Raw genomic sequence first — 18,242 nt, 5'->3', positions numbered from 1 at the left:
AATGACTATAAGGCAAGTGAAAGGGCAGATATACCTACTAAAAGTCAAGCTTTTAGAAGGAAACTATGAATTTGCATTATATTAATGATAATTATAATAGCCCACAATTATGGAGCATTTTCTATGTGCCTAGTAGTACTTGTGTGCTTTGCTGTACTAATGGATTCTCATAACACACTATGAGATAGATACTATGACATAAAGATAGTTTAAGCTCTAATAGTTCTATGAAGAGTATCACCCATGGATCAGAACTACTGAGGAATCACTGAAAGGTAGAAAGGAAACAGAAAGCTTTTGGTCAGATAGTGTTGTGAGTGAATGCTTTAAAATACCTCTCTATTCCAAAAACATGGGAATTACAAAATACATATGTATGTGTTTGTAATTATACATACCACACATATGCATACATACATGTGAAAGAGAGAGAAGAAGAAGGTAGAACAAGGAAGGGGAGTGGGGAGGGTATCTTTAATATGCTCAAAACAAGATAAACATCCCTGAAGCATCTCTGAAACAAAAAAAACAATACAATAGCAATTGTAGGAGCTCCAGGTCTAGAGATAGCCAGAGGTTGTAAGAAGTTTACGTTTGCAAGGTAAAAGGAGCCAAGTGCTTCCCAACTGGACCCACCCATGAAAGGAAAGTGGAAAAGATACCATAAACATCTTTCATAATGTGAATTAGCTCATATCACCTTTGTGTGATTTTTTTTTTATTCTTATTTTTGAGAGAGAGATAGCTAGACAGAGTGCGACTGGGGAGGAACAGAGAGAGAGGGAGACACAGAATCCAAAGCAGGCTCCAGGCTCTCAACTGTCCACACAGAGCCCAACATGGGGTTTGAACTCATGAACCACAAGATCATGACCTGAGCCGAAGTCGACACTTAACCGATTGAGCCACCCAGGCGCCCCTGTGTGATATTTTTTATAAAATGAATAAAGAAAACTGAAATTTTAAAGGGAGTGTGCTCCAAAGGGCTCAACAGAAATGGATGGAAGAGTAAAAAGTGAAAAAACAGAGAATATTATGTAAGAATATGAGGGTAGAAAATTAGAAGAGGAAATGGGAAGTGATTTCTCTTTGACCAAGTATTAAAATATGAGGACCAAGGACTAAAATATGAGAGGAAGAATTTGAAGAAAACTGGTCTTAAAAGTTCTAACTTAGGTGATGTTGTCTTAACCACTTGAATTATTAAAAGGTCCCAGAAATTATCTGGTCTTATGCGATGATGTTTATAAGTAACAGCAAAATACTTTCCTGAACATAGGTATCTCACTTTGGGCTAAAACTACTACCATCTTCTTATAAGGTTGTTATTGCCATTGCAACTGGTGAAGGAATATATCCAGACAATGTGTCAAATCTTCTCTTCTAGGGTCCTTCAGGTATTGAGGGAGAAGCAGGTCTGCAAGGTGAACCAGGTGCAAAGGTAACCTTTCTAAATAGTAAAAGGAATGGTCTCTAAACTTTCAATACTGAATCCCCTATGTTTGCCACATTTTGGCAAATACCCATAATTCTGAAAGCAAGTGAAGGATAGCAGATAAAAATGGGAAGTGTTCTCAAGTAAGTCAGAAAAATATTTGTCAGAAAAAATTATCTATCTATCTATCTATCTATCTATCTATCTACCTATACTGTGTGTGTGTGTGTGTGTGTGTGTGTGAGTGTGTGTGTGTAGAGAGAGAGAAGAAATAGAAATGATAAAGCTAGTGGGGCAAAATATTATCAAAAAATTAATCCAGGAAAAAGAAAAAACTGGGAAGTGTTTTAAAAACTCCTATCCTCATGATATGCCTTCTATAATTATTAGACATGTTGTTTTAGTAGAAAAAAAAGTTTAATCTTTCCCTTTGTTTCTTCAGGGAAATGCTGGACCTACAGGCAATGTTGGAGTTGCTGGAGAACCAGGGTTACGGGTAAATGTCTGCTGGGAACCATTTTAATGCACTGACCTATGTAGTTCACAGACTCAAAACTTAGCATAAATAAGTCTTAAAATGCATAATAAACCTTTCTGGTGCATAAAAGAAAACATTTGTCCTTATTTCATATTTCTATAGCTGCATGCAAAACCCTGTCCACATTGTATTAGTAGTGTTTGGAGTCCTAAACTCGTACATCCTTTTCTCGGTATTGGGTATACTCTGCAGAATGCTTTACACATATTCAGAGTCACTGTGATTGTCACTACTGTTACCTTAAGAAGTAATTCACAGGGGCACCTGGGTGGCTCAGTCGGTTGAGCATCCAACTCTTGATCTCAGCTTAGATCATAATCTTACGGTTCGTGGGATCAAGCCCCTCATTGGGCTCTGTGCTGAGCATGGAGCCTGTTTGGGATTCTCTCTCTCCTCTCCTCTGCCTGTGTCTCAAATAAGTAAATAAACATTGAAAATATAAACTTAAAAAAAAGAAGAAATTCACAAATAATAGTAATCAACTCTCGGGATATTCCCTGACGTAACAGGGCCAAAAATGATCACAATCTAATTTATGTTTAAAAAAATTCTAGAGTCACACAAAGTTATCAAGATTTGAGGAAAAAAATTGTAAAGAAGTATAATTGGATAGCTTAGAGAAGTTATTCTACTATAGACAGCCTTTAAGCTGTGGTAAGTTTTTCCCAAGATAATTTTAAGAGACATTTGCATACTAAAAGACAAAGTAGGGAGATATATCTTACACCCGGTGTCTTTTTCATTTTCACTTTATTTGCAGAGGGTTGGGTAATTGGAAGTGTCAGTGGTGGGAGCAATGGGGCAACTGTAAAGATGCACTAATTAACTTACTTTTAAATATTTTAGGTGACAAAGAGTCAGTACTACTTTAATAGCTTCATAGAGTATGGCTATACTTTTCTGTGAAGTTCTCTATCTAAGGAAGACAGCTTCTTGATGTACCAGGGCCTTTATTGTTGCAATCTCCCCTGTAAAAGAGAAAATACAGACCATAAAAATCTGGTACACTGATTTTAACTAAATTAAGTCATATTAAATCCATTAATTCAGTACAGGAAGGTACTACAACTTTAAGAGATGTAGTATTTACAGTCTTTGAATTCAGAAACACAGGTCTAGCTATATAAATTTGCAGAGATACAAATGAATACATATTTCTCTTAAATATCTAAAAAATAACATTCTGGAACCATCTTTTTTGAATTTATAATACTGACTCTTTAAATCATCTTCAGAGCTATTCCAAGCAAATTATATCAAGCTTATTATACTGACAAATAACCCTTATAAATAAGAAGTAGGAATAAATGTACAAAAACCTGCTACTTTCTATAGATATCAGGAGAAAAAGAAGTTAAGGTGAATGATTTAGCAAAACAATAAATCTTACTGTTTTTGCTACACATAGGGTGAACCAGGAGCACCTGGAGAAGAAGGTCTCCAAGGAAAAGATGGATTAAAGGTAAATTATACTTTCTCACTATGTATAAGTAGATTTTTATTAAATCTTTAAAATATTACATAATTACATAATTACTTTTATGTTCTAAACAAAAATCTGCTTATTGTGTGATGTAATTATTGTGTTGCTCTCCCTTTCTTAAAAATTTCTACTGCATTACAGGGAAAACCCAGGAGGAAGGGGTCTTCCTGGAGAAGATGGAGAAAAAGGAGAGACGGGCTTACCAGGTGCTTCAGGACCCTTGGGTGGACCAGGTCTGATGGGTCCTCCGGTGAGTAGTGCTGGGTTCATTTTGAGTACTCAGTAATTCAGTCCCCTAGCATCTACACACACACACACACACACACCACACCACACACACACACACCCCGACACACACACACAGACACAAACACAGATACAGTTCTGATCGCCTTATACGTCCATTGGGTAATTGAAAGTGTGGACTATAACTTGAAAGAGGGCCAAACCAGGGACTGATTATCAGCCGACTTAATATCCAAGGAAGAAAGACAACTTTTTCCATTGACACACAAGTCCTTGAAGTTTTTTTTCTCCCACTTTGAGATATAAGTGACAAGTACATTGTGTACAATGTTATGTATGTGTACAATGTATGTATGTATGTGTATGTATGTGTACAATGTGAGATTTGATACACATATATACACATACAATATATATACATATATATGCATATATAAAATGATTACCAAATAGAATTAGTTAATACATCCACCATTTCACATTTGCTCTCTTAACAACTTTCAAATATATAATATTGTGAAGTAGTCACCACATTGTATATTAGATCTCTATGGGTTATTTATTTTATAAGTGGAAGCTTGTACCCATTGACTATTTCCCCATCTGGTCCACTATTGGCAACAATCATCAATGTACTCTGTTTCAATGATTCAGTTTTTTGTAGATAATACACATATATTATACATACACATATAAGATCATATAGTATTTTTTTCCTCTGCACATAACAATGCCTTCCAGGTCCATTCACGTTGTTGCACATGTCAGAATTTCCTTCTTTTGTGGTTGAACAATATTCCATTGTGTATATAAACCACAATACTATATATATATATACACACACACCCCATATTTATATATATATGTATATACATATATATGTATATACATATATGTGGTCAACTTACATTTGAAAAAAATGGTGTATATATATATATAATTATGTATACACACCACTATATATATATATATATATTATATATATACACACACACACACACACCACACCACACACACACACACATATATATAGTGGTGTGTATATTATATATACACACACCATTTTTTCAAATGTAAGTTGACCATATATATGTATATACATATATACATACATACATATATGTATACATATACATATATATATATACACAACACACACACACACACATATATAGTGTGTTGTGTATATATATATATATGTATATATATATATATGTATGTATATCACACCATTTGTGTGTATAGACCATTTTTTTCAAATGTAAGTTGACCGTATATGCATGCATTCTCTATTCTTTTTCATTAATCTATATGTCTGTTTAATGGTAGCATCATACTGTTTTGATTAGTATATATAGTTTGAAATTAATAGGTGTGAGACCTCCAGCTTTATTTTTCTTTCTCAATGTTGTTTTGGTTATTTGGGGTATTTTGTGGTTCCAGGCAAATTTTAGGATTTTTTCTGTTCCTGTAAACATGCAACTGTTATCTTGAAAGGAATTACATTGCATCTGTAGATGGTTTTGGGTAATATGGACATTTTAACAATATTAATTATTCCTACCTATGAACATGATATATCTCTCCATTTATGTGTCTTCAGTTTCTTTCATGAATGTCTTATAGTTTTCACTGCATAGATATTTCACTTCCTTGTTATATTCCTAAGTATTTTATTATTTTGATGCTATTATAAATAGGAATTTTTATTTCTTTTTAGATATATATTGTTAGTATATAGAGACATGACTGGGTTTTATAGGTGATTTTGCATATTGTTGTTTTTCTGAAGTCTTTACTAATTTTAACAGTTCTTTTGTGGAGTCTTTAGGGTTTCTCTATATGAAGATAATGTATATCTTCAGGGACAGTTTTATTCCTCTCAAATTTGAATGCCTTTTATTTCTTTTTCTTGCCTAATTTCTCTGGGTAGGATTTCTAGTACTATGTTGAATAGAAATGGTGAGAGTGGGCACGTTGGTCTCTTGTTGCTGATCTTAGAGAAAAAGTTTTTAATCTTCACTGTTGAACATGATATTAGTAGTGGGTTTGTAATATATAACCTTTATTATGTTGAAGTTGTTCCCCCCAATTCCTGCTTTGTTGAAAGTTTTCATCATGAAAGGTTATTGAATTTTGCCAAGTACTCTTTCTGCATCTATTGAGATAATCATATGGTTTTCTTTAATTCTCCGAGTAGGGTTTATCACATTGATTAACTTGTAGACAAACAATCCTTGCATTCCTGGAATAATCCCACTGGATCATGGTGTATGATCCTTTTAATGTGCTGAATTTAATTTGCTACTATTCTGTTGAGAATTTTTACATCTATATTCATTAGGGATATTGGGCTGTGTTTTATTTTCTTAGAATATCCTTTTCTGGCTTTAGTATCAAAGTAATATAGACATGAGCTTGGGTGTATTTTCTCCTCTTCAAAATTTTGAAAGAATTTGAGAAATATTATCATTAATTTGTCTTTAAATGTTTGGTGGAATCATCAGCAAAATCTATTTTTCTTTGTTGAGAGGTTTTTCATTACTGATTCAGTCTCTTTATCATTATTGGTCTATTCAAATTTTCTATTTCTTCATGATCGGTCTTGTAAGTACTATGTTTCTAGGAATTTATCCATTTCTTCTAAGTTGTCCAATTTGTTGACAAATAATTGTATCTGAGGAGGCATCTTATGAACCTTAGTCTTTCTGTAGTATAATGTCCACTTATAATGTCTCTCTTTCATTTCTAACTGTGCGTGAGGCCTTTCTGTGTTAGTGAGTCTAGCTAAAAGTTTGTCAATTTGTTTATCATTTAAGAAACCAACTACAGTAAAACCTTGGTTTGCAACCATAGTTTGTTCTGGAAACATGCTTGTAATGCAAAACACTTGTAGATTAAAGCAAATTTCCCCATAAGAAATAATGGAAACTCAGATGAGTTTTTCACAATCCATAATTATTCATATAAAAATGATTATAATACTATAATATAATACAAAATATTAAAGGAAATACAAAATATTAAGAAAAATAAGCAAATTAGCCTGCACTGACCTTTGAAAACCTTCGTAGCTGGTGTGAGGGAGACAAGAGAGAGGAGGGTTATTGTGTAGGATGACTTTCACTATCACTAACAGAATCACTACTGTCTATTGGTTCAATTGAATCTTTTTCTTTCCATGAAACTTTAACAGGAACCTATCCAATGACCTAGAATGAAGCAAAGCATTCCTAAGCTTACTCTTGTGTGGAAAAGCAAAGGACTGTCAATAGGTCCTTTGAAGTGACAAAAAATGTACTAGTACCATTTGTGCGTACCTTCCAATGTTTTGAAAAAATCACTGATTTCTGCCAAACACCACACGACCTGTGACTGAGCATCCAAGCATGGAAGATGATCACCCACAATCCCTCAGTGATAGAGAGAAAGAATTATTGGCTCGGTTGTTATCATGTGATTTTCAGTGTCATGATAACTCATACTTCAAGGCATTGTGCATTTATCAAGTTAAAACTTATTAGACATGTGGGCTCATTTTGCAGAACACTCGCCGAACAAGTTACAATATATGAAGCAATCCAAGATTTTACAGTATTACTTTTGTTAATCTTTTCTATAACTTTTCTGTTTTCTATTTCACTTACTTTTTGCTCTAATCTTCATCATTTCTTCTGCTAACTTTGGCTTTAGTTTGCTCTTTTTTTCCTACTTCTTTGAGGTGTAAGTTAAGTTACTTATTTGAGATCTTTCTCCTTTTTTTAATGTAGGCTCTTATCACTGCAAACGCCCACTTAGAACTGCTTTTGCTGCATTCCATAAATTTTGCTATGTTGTGTGTCTATTTTTGTTTGTCTAACGATTTTTTTATTTCCCTTTTGCTTTCTTCTTTCATCCATTGTTTGTTGAGGAATATGCTTTTAATTTCTACGTATTTGTGAATTTTCCAGCTCTCTTCCTATTGTTGATTTCTAGTTTGATACCATTGTGGTTAAAAAGATGCTTGATATAATTTCTATCTTCCTAAGTTTGTTGAGACTTACATTGTGACCTTATATATGATCTGTCCTTGAAAATATTTCATGTAGGCTTAAAAAGAATGTATATTCTGCTGCTGTTCGATGGAATATTCTATATATGTCTGTTAGGTATATTGGTTTATAGTGTTATTCAAATCCATTGTTGTCTTATTGATTCTCTGCCTGGATGATATAACCATTTTAGAGAGTAGGCTATTAAAGTCTCCCAACTATTATTATGTTGCTTTGTATTTCTTCTTTTATTTCTGTTAGTATTTGCTTTATGTATTAAAAGCTCCAATGTTTGGTGCACAAATATTTATAATTATATATTATTGATTATCATTATGTAATGACCTTCTTTTTCTCTTATGATTAGTTAGCTTACAGTCTACTTTGTCTAATGTTAGTGTAAGTATCCCTGCTTTCTCTTGATTACCCTTGTTTCTTTTGCTTGAAGTATCTTTTTCCATTTCTTCACTCTGTCTTTGTGTGTCCTTAAAGTTTAAGTGTCACTTGCAGGCAGTATATAGGTCGCTCTTGTCTTTTTATCCATGCAGCTATTCTGTATTTTTTGATTAGTGGATTTAATACATTTAAAAATTAAAGTAATTTTTGATAAGGTCTTCCTATTGACATTTAATTAATTGCTGACTGTTTTATAGATCATTTCTTCCTTGTTTCTCCCTTATTGTCTTACTTGTGATTTTATGACTTTTTTGTAGCAGTGTGACTTAAATCTTTTATTAAAATTTGTGTATCGACCACACTCTTCCTTTGTGGCTTACATAAAATATCTCATAGCATCCTATTTTAAGCAGGTAACAACTGCAATAGCATACAGAAACTTTATACTTTTACTTCTTCTCCCCTCTTCACATTTCAGGTCATTAATGTTACAATTGACATCTTTCTATATTATGTATACAGTAACAAATTATTTTAGTTATTTTAGTTTAATATGTTTGTTTTTGAACTTTTTAACTAGAGTTATAAGTGATTTATGCACCATCATTACAATATTAGAGAATCTGGCTTTGAATATGTATATATATTTATATCTGTTGGTGAATTTTACACATTCCTGTTTTTGTGACATAAATTCTATTTTTTATTTGAGTTTGAAAAGTGCCCTTTAGTATTTCTTGTAAGACAGTCTTAGTGGTGATGAACTCATAAGCTTTTGTTTTGCGGGGACAGTCCTTATCACATCTTCATTTCTGAAAGACAGCTTTGCTGGGTATAGTATTCTTGGTTGACTTTTTTTCCTTTCAGTATTTTGAAGCAAATTTTTGACTTTCTACTGGCCTGCAGTTTCTGCTGAGAGATGTACTTATAGTCATATGGAGGCTCTCTTTTGTGACAAGTCAATTTTCTCTTGCTGCTCCCCAAATTCTCTTTGTCTTTGACTTTTTATAATTTAATTATGATGTGTCTCAAAGTAATTCTTTTTAGATGCAACTTATTTGGTATCCTTTAGGCCTCAAGAACCTGGATATCCATTTCTCTTCCCCACGTTGGGACATTTTCAGCCATTATATCTTCAAATAGACTTTCTGGTCCTTTTCTTCTCCTTCTGGTCTCATCACAATGCATGCATGTATATTTTACTTGATGCTATCTCATAAGTACCATAGACTTTCTTCACTTTACTTTGTTCTTTGTTTGTTTGTGCTTTTTTCATTTTACTCCTCTGGGTGACTTCAAATAACTTATTGAGGTTCACTGCTACTGCTTGGTTCAGTCTACTGCTAAAGCTTTCTATTGAATTCTTTAGTTCAGTCATTGTATTGTTCATCTCTAGGATTTTTATTTTATTTTTATGGTTTCTATTTCTTTGTTGAATTTCCTCATTTGTTCATGCATTGTTTTTCTAATTTTACTTGTCTGTTTGTGTGTTCTTATAGTTCACTGTACTTCTTTAGGAGGATTACTCTGAATTATTTGTCAGAAAGTCCATGGAATTCTATTACTTTCATATCAGTTAGTGAAGTTTTATTAGTTTCCTTTGGTGTTGTCATGTTTACTTGATTCTTTATGATCCTTGTATCCTTGCACTGGTATCGGCACATTTGAGTAAGTAGTCTCTCTCCAGACATTAGAGGTTCATTTTGGCAGGGAAAGGCCCTCACCAGTCTGCTTTGCTTGGGATACTGGACTGGTTAACTGGTAGAATTTGTGGTAGGTACAGCTTGCCACTGGGGTCTCCAGTTGTGCAAGGTCCCTACCCACGTTCTGAAGTTGGGGGAGGGTTGTCACTGGCTGTTCTCTGCAGCTAAGTGAGGCCTGCTGTCTTGACTTCATGTTCAAGTGAGGCCAGTGAATAGGCACCCTAGTTGGGTAGGGATGCGGGTAGGGTGAGATCTTAGGCTGTATTGCCTGGCAAGGCAATGCATCTGATTGGACTCTGTATTTAGGCAGGTCTCATCTTGTGCATCCTACTGGATAGTGCTACTGGCTTCACTCCATTTTCATGAGACAACAAGCAGGGTTTCACAGTGGGACAGAACACAGGCTATGTCCCAATTTGTGCAGAGTTGCAGACTGCGCTTCATGATTACCTAGGCACTGGCTGTGCCTCTGTGTTGCTTAAGGTCACTTGCCTGGCTTTCTGGTCAAGTGGGGCCATCCAGCTATATCTCAGTGTTGGTTGAGGCTGGAGACTATATGCTTCATGGGTGGAATTACTATTGAGCTCTTTGTTGGGTGGGGCTGAAGTCTATGCTTTGTGATTGGGCAGGGCCACTTGCTGGGCTTCTTGTCCTATCCTCGGTTGCAAGCTGTGCTTTGTAACTGGACAGAGCCCTTAACTAGATTTTGCTGCTGGGTAGAGCTGTTGGCTGGACTTTACAGCTGGGCAGTACTTTAAGCTGAGTTCCAAGACTGTCTGGGCCACTGTTCAGATTCTCTGGTCATGCCCAACATTTTGACGGGGCTGCTGGTTTGGGCTGCCTGTCTGAGTAGGGCTATAGTATGGATTCCACAAATGCCCAAATTCTATGGCCAGGCAATCCTGGTTGAGTGAGATGGGAGTATATGCTTAACTGTTGGGCAAGGTTTCAGGTTTGCTTCCCTGACTACTCAGGGACATATATGGGCTCCACAGCAAGTATGACCCTTTGGCTGGGACCCAAATAATGCAGAACACTTCAGCCAAGATCTCTGACCAGACAGAGCCACCAACTCAGCTCTGCAGATGTGCAGAATCACTGACTGGGATCTCTGCTCACGTGCTACTGCAATCAAGAATGCAGTCCACCAAGATCTGGTGAAGGATGCTGTAATCCTTGCCTCTCTTCTCTGTCTCTATCTGATCCTTAGTAGTCAAGTCTGCATTCTTTCCCAATGATCCCCATGAGGTGAAACTTTATTGGGCTACCTGGAAGCATTCTACAATACTGGGGAGCTAAATGTGCATTTTGGATTTTCTTTTCCTCACTGGAGAAACTATAAGCCAAGGGAGCCACTTGATGCAGTACTCTGCTGGTCCTGAGGAAAGGACAATGCAATCAAAGTGACATCTTTACTCTTACCTTTCTGCTTGGTCCTTCTGTATCCCTGTGATCTAGGAGAGTGCCTCAGCCTCACCCCCAGGTTCTAGGATTTTCACAATGGTGGGTCTTTTATATGGATACTAGCTACTTGGTCTGTCTTCTGAGGATGGCTGAATTCAGGAATGACTTATGTGACTATCCTGATGATGTCACCTCAGCTATGGAAATTCTGTCATAAAGCATTTGAAGGGGAACATTTTGTGGTATCTCAAACGTAGTTTGATTGACTATTTCTGATTTTATTCATCGAGCTGACATTATTCGGTAGAGAATGTCCTAGCTCTAGAATGCCATAAGAAGTCCTTTGCAGGCATAATTTAAACTATCAGGATCTGATATAAAATTGGTAGTATGACTTCAAGGGAAATTCTAAATGTATTGGACAGATTCTCTCTCACCACAGAGCCAATAGAAGATGTAAATAAATAATGAGAACAGCTTTTTTCTTGCTTAAATCCTTAATTTATGATATTTGTTACATCTTCTAGATAAGGCCTCTCTGGACATGTTGTCTTTTACTTTACTGTCCCCTCGTCTTTATCTCACATGTTTAAACATGTGTTCTCCTCCCAAGATTATTCTCTCTTTACTTTTCTAAGTATTCTTGCCTTTGAAGATATTCTCATATCTTGGGAGTCATTACTTATGACCCTACCATAAAATGATTTCTCTTTTTGCCATACCCTAGGGGTCTTATTTAGCCTTTTGAAGATATTTCCTGCCCTAGTAATCTCAATTACATCTCCAAGAGCTAAGAAGAGCCCTATCTGGAAGAATCAACAAATACCATAAATAAGCACAAACTGGCTACCTTGCCATTCATATCATTTACCCCTAATTATAATTCCTTTAGTATCTATTAAAATAATGCTATCTCACTCTTCTCCAAAATAATAGATAATTATACCAATGTATTTCAAAGTGACTTTGAAGTTTGAGGATGAAGCAGAAATGTCTCCTGTTTTTTAGCATTGGCCAGTTGAGTCTTTTTTTCCCCTGGTTTTACATAAGTGGTAAAGTGTCCATTTCTATTCCATCCTGCTCTCTCAGTCCTGGAAAACTATGATAGGTGCTTCACTGCAGCAATATAAAGCACTGGGGAATCACCCCCCAATATTAGTCTTCAAACTATTGGTCCAGGCACTGGAACAATAGAATTTCACTTACATTTCTCACAGAATCCTTCCAAGAATCCAGTAGTGCTTTATTTTCCCCACTTTACAACTGAAAATATAACTCAGAGAAGAGAAGTATAATTGCAGATGGCAGAGCTGACTCTAGCTCCTTTATTGTCTGACTTCTATGCCTCTAAGCCACACTACTCCCATGAGGTGACCAGCCTTGGGCTTATGTTTTGCCTTTTTGGGGATATTGACATTTTCATTTTTTGTAGAGGACTCATCAGGGCTGGACTCACAGAGAAGCCACGTAACAAATGCTGAAAAAGTGTAATTATCTTTCTGAGAATTCTTACCAAATTATTTTTATATAAGAAAGTCATTAACAATTAATAATACTTTAGCATGGATTTTTTTAATCACCTAGCTTACTTCCCCAGCAGAATCCTAAATGTTGGTGGGAAGAAACAGAACCTAAATAAAGGTCTAGCCATGCCATAGGAAACAGACAGGAACCCCAGATGGGGATGATGCGCCTGACAGCTGGTGATGGGCAGAACAGAGATGAAAAAAAGAGGCTCAAAACAAGACATAGAAAAATGATAAACACAGATTTCATCTGCTTCATAATTTTTCCCAGGAATAATCTTGCCTTGTACACATCTTGGTGCCTTTTTTAGTAACAAACACATGTGTGTTTCTTTTTTATTCTTTTTGTTGTTCTCTTTGGAATTTAAATGTCTTTCAGCTCATAAACCCAATAAAAATACCATGGCACATTTTTTTCAAAAGAATTTTATGATCCAAGGAACTATTGCTTAATCAGACAGCCTGATGTTGGATTTATTTTTCACATTTAAAACATTCTTCCTTAGGCAATGTCACAAAGATGCTACCTATTCTTAAAAATAAACAAGACAGTGAGAAAAAAAGAAATACAATTTATTTTCAAGAAAAGAAATGTTCTTCTCTCTAGAAGACTGGAAATGAGAACTAGGTTGAAAAATAAGGCAGGGAGCATCAGTAACAATTCCTAAATCTAAGATTTAGACTACTTTGAGCATAATTTTAAAATGTGTATTTTATGCTTGAATTCTATGCTAAAGTATGCAGTTGCCTAAATGCATAACTCTGTATGGGAGAAGAATTTGGAAGCATCTGAGAAGAAACATCTGCCTGAGTTATGGTCTGTCATCCATTTCTTTAAAATCTATCACTGTACTATCTAACATCTAAACAGATGTGAAGCTATGAAGTTAAAAGTTGAATATGTAAAAATGAAATTGTCTATTTTATCTGTTAGGACAAACTTGGTTGGATTTATAGAAGTGTGATTTTTTTCCCACCTGTATAGATAGAGTGGTATGATAATTAGGAATAGGGGAATATCTTGAGAAAAGATGAAGCAAAATAAAGCTAAGAAGCTTTTTTAATAGGATCTTACAAAGCAAAGTCAGAAAGATGAAAGGATTTATCATTAGTTAGAAAAGAATAATAAGGTATACATGAATCTTATTTCTGAGATAATTTCCTTGGAAACCCTAAAAAATAATAAGTTTGGAAATTTGAGGTCAGTGGCATTAAGGAGTAAAGGACTTATTTAAATCTTTATCTTCTGAATGATTTTTATGACTCTGGTCTTAGGCTTGTTTGTTCTGAACTGTTGTGTCATAAAGCAACACAGAAATAGAAAGACCTCTGCACTGACCATTATGCAAGAATTGCTCTACCACTGTCCCTACTCTACCACTAAAGAGCTGTACATTGTTGGGTGAGTCCTTCTTTGGTTCTCAGTTTACACATTATACATGATAAAGGGGTTGGAGCTGGGCAGAGCCTCCCAAGATGACTATGTCAGGGAGGGATGCTGAATGGGCAAGAGTGTTTCTTCTTATTACTATGTGAGTCAGAAAAAAATCTTTGTTATGTATATCTACCATGAGATTCTGTATAGGCTTTCCTTTGGAAGAAAAGGTTCTATAGCTTTAAAAAAAAAAAAAAGCATTAACTTAGATGCTCCAAAATTTATTAGCTTCATAGAGTGTGACTCTATAAAAATGTATTTGTCCATTCATTAATTCAAAGAAAGTTTTGAGTACCTTCTATGAATCAAGAACTCTGCTAAGCAATGGGAATACCAAGGGGGAACAAGATTAGCAAGATTCCTGATCTCAGATTTTATGATATTGTGAACACTGACAATAGACTAGATCATGGCAGATAGCAATAATGCAATGATGGAACAATAGGGTGATGAAAAATAATAGCTGGTTAAGAGAATAGAAGCCTATTTCCAATAGGGCACTGAGTGGAAGGATTCTCTGGACAGGGAGGATTCAGTTGAGACCTGAAGAATGAAAAAGAACCAGTCATGCCAAGAACTTTGAGAGATCACTCAAGGCAGATGGAATAGTAAGGGCCAATATCTGGAAGTGGGAATGGTCTAGATGTATTTGGAAAACTAAAGGGAAGCTAATTATAGCTATAGCATAGAGAATAGTGAAAAGTTTTTTGAGATGAGCTTGAAGAATAAATAGGAAGCAGATCATGAAGGATTATTAAATCATGGTACAAAGTTGGTTTTTTATTCAAAGTGTAGTAAAAAGGCATTGAAAAGGTTTCAGACAGAAGAGGAACATAACCTGTGATAGGAATCACTCTATAACTCCCAAACTTGTTTACTATATCCAACATTATTGGCTGTCTCAATGAATAAAATAAATCCCAGGGGACAAAAATAGAACAAGATAATTGAATTACAAGAACATGTTATGTGCTAAGAAAGTCAAAGGGAAAATAATGGTCTTTCCAACAAATGGTGCTAAAACAAGTAGATACCTGCATGCAAAAGAAAAAAGTTGGACCCTTATCCTACACACAAAAATTAACTCAAAATGGATCACAGACCAAAATTTAAGAGCTAAAACTATAAATGTCTTAGAAGAAAACATATCAGTAAATCTTCATGACCTTGATTATGAAAGTTTCTTAGATAACACCAAAAGTATAAGTGACAAAAGAAAAATATACTGGACTTCATAAAATTAAAAGTTTGGTGCTGGCTGGCTCAGTTGGGTTGAGCATTCAATTCTCGATCTCAGCTCAGCTCTTGATCTCAGGTTGTAAGTTCAGGCCCCATGTTGGGCTCCACATACTGGATGTAAAACCCTACCTACAAAAAAAAAAAAAAAGGAAAGAAAAAGGAGGGATGGAGGAGAGGAAGGAAGGAAGGAAGGAAGGAAGGAAGGAAGGAAGGAGGAAAGAAGCAAAGAGAAAGAAAAATAATTTTGTGCTTCAAAAACACCATTAGGCAGTGAAAAGACACCCATGAAAAGGGAGAAAATATTTGCAAATCATATATGATAAAGGACTGTATCCAAAATATGCAAAGAACCCTTCCAACTCAGTAGTAAAAAGATAAGCAATTGAAAAATTGAGTGAAACATTTAAACAGATGTTTCTCCAAAGAAGATATATAGTTTAGCCAATAAGCAATTGAAAAGATGATCAACATTATTAGCCATTAGGAAAATTCAAATAAAACCACAAGATGCCACTTCACTTGACTAGGATGGTTATAATAAAAAAAAATTAAAATACAAAAAAACAGAAAATATCAAATTGTTGCTGAAGATGTAAATATACATTGCTGATGGGATATAAATGGTACAGCCACTTTGTAAAATCAATTTGGCATTTTCTCAAAATGATAACATGGAGTTGCTATATGATCCCCAATTCTATTCCTAGGTATATACCCAATAGAATTGAAAGCAGAGTTCAAACAAAATTTGAATTTTGTACCTGAATATTTATAGAAGCATTTTAATGATAGCCAAAATAACATAAATGATCATTCAACTGATCATTTGTAAATGTATATTAATAAAGGTAGTGTATCTATGCAATGGATTATTACTTGGCAATGAAAGAAATGATGTACTCATACATGCTACAACACTGATGGACCTTGAAAACATTATGCTTAGGGGTGCCTGGAAAGCTCAGTCCGTTAGGTGTCAGACTTGATTTCAGCTGAGGTCACGATCTCACAGTTCATGAAATTAAGCCCTACATCGGGGTCCATGCTAACAGTATGGAGCCTGCTTGGGATTTCTCTCTCTTCCTCTCTCTCTGCCCCTCCCTGCTTATACTTGTCCTCTCTCAAAATAAATAAACATTTAAAAGAGAAAAGAAAAGAGAACATTATGCTAAGTGAAAGCAGCCAGTAAAAAAAGACCACATGATATATGACATGTCCCAAATAAGGCATTATCTAGACAGACAGAAAGTAGATTAGTGATTGCCTATGGCTACTAGGGATGGTGGTTGGGAGGAAATGGGAAGTGACTGCTTGTGGGATACAGGGTTTCTTTTGGGGGGCAATGAAAATGTTCTAACATTGATTGTGGTGATGGTCGCACAACTCATTGAATTGTATACTTTAAACAGGTTCATATATGGTATATGACTTGTATCTCAAAGTTGTTTAAAAAAATAGATGTGATGTGGGGTGCCTGGGTGGCTCAGTCGGTTAAGTGTCTGACTTTGGCTCAGATCCTGATCTCATGGTTGTGAGTTCAAGTCCCACCTATGGGCTGTGTGCTGACAGCTCAGAGGCTGGATCCTGCTTCAGATTCTGTGTCTCCTTCTCTCTCTGCCCCTCTTCCTGCTCATGCTCTGTCTCTCTCTCTTCTTCAAAACTAAATAAACATTAAAAAAAATTTTAATTAGATGTGATGTGTTACTTTCAAGACAATACAGCTACTCTCACATATTTAAAGTAATAGGCTGGAATCTCAACTCCTTCTATTTAATGAGTAGGCTCAGCATAAAGCCAACTATTCTCTGTCAGCATATAAAAGCATTCTTATTTAGGAATTATTGAAGAAGTTTACTAAAACATGCTCATTTAGAAAATGTTGCTATTTTTCCAGTCTGCTGCAAGCCTCTAAGCACACAAATGAGTTGCGGTAGCGTTGCCTTTTAAAAGCAAATATTTTGCAGCAAGATATTTCTTATGCATTTTTAGAACAAGCACTAAAATAAACCAGCCTAATATCAGTGGAAGTTCCAACCCCATCCCACATCCCCCCCAATCCACGTCCTCCCCCACCCCACAAAAAAGAGAAGCAACCTGTCTTTGAAGAGAAAAAAGATGTGGACAAAAGAACCAGGAGAAATCTTTCCGATTATAATGACAAAAGAAAATGCAATAGCAATCCCCTTTTTTCACATATAATGTGTTCTTCAAATGTACAAATATTTACTGTGCAAAATGTTCCTAGTAGATGCATATGTTACATTTATTAGAAACAAAAAGGTAGTATAAAAATGTCTCACTACTCTTCACCTTTTGTTCATAAACTTTGGCTTTACTACAAACTTTAGTACATGTTTTTTAAGATGTTATTTCTTACAATGATACTAAGTAGCCTAGGTTACTGTCTGATTAAGGCTAAATATTTCATTTGGGGCATGCAATTCTATCTTCATTTGTTTATTAAATAATTTATTATCAATCAGGTATATGCCAGGCACAGTTCTGGGTACTAATGTTACAGCAATAAACAAAACAGACAAGGTCCCTGCTGTCCTGGAACTTACACTGCGGTGTGGAAGGAAACGTGAACAAGAATGGTAATTTCTGAGAGTGATAAGTGCTGTGAGGAAAAGAAAACTGTAATGAGATAAAGAGTGACGAGGTAATAGACCACTTTAAATTGGGGTGGTCACAGAAGGACTACATAGGGTTACAATTGAACCAGATGTTCTAAGGTAGAGCAGCCAGTCTGTGAATATCTAAGGTAAAAGCTTTCTAGGTAAGGGGACTTTAAATGCAAATGCTC

The 18,242-nt window shown here is 35.4% G+C and overlaps 1 protein-coding gene across 1 annotated transcript in view; it reads left to right on the top strand.

Moving 5' to 3' along the window:
• COL24A1 (collagen type XXIV alpha 1 chain) overlaps positions 1 to 18,242 on the top strand; it is a 385,490-nt gene that overhangs the window by 261,287 nt on the left and 105,961 nt on the right. Inside the window, 4 exon segments of the mRNA XM_032594090.1 lie at positions 1,388 to 1,441; positions 1,878 to 1,931; positions 3,382 to 3,434; positions 3,598 to 3,706. Coding sequence (XP_032449981.1) covers positions 1,388 to 1,441; positions 1,878 to 1,931; positions 3,382 to 3,434; positions 3,598 to 3,706 — 270 coding nt within the window.

This window comes from Lynx canadensis, chromosome C1 (genome assembly GCF_007474595.2).
Source record: "Lynx canadensis isolate LIC74 chromosome C1, mLynCan4.pri.v2, whole genome shotgun sequence".
In the NCBI taxonomy this organism is placed as follows: Eukaryota; Metazoa; Chordata; class Mammalia; order Carnivora; family Felidae; genus Lynx; species Lynx canadensis.
This window is presented reverse-complemented; position numbering and strand designations above follow the sequence as displayed.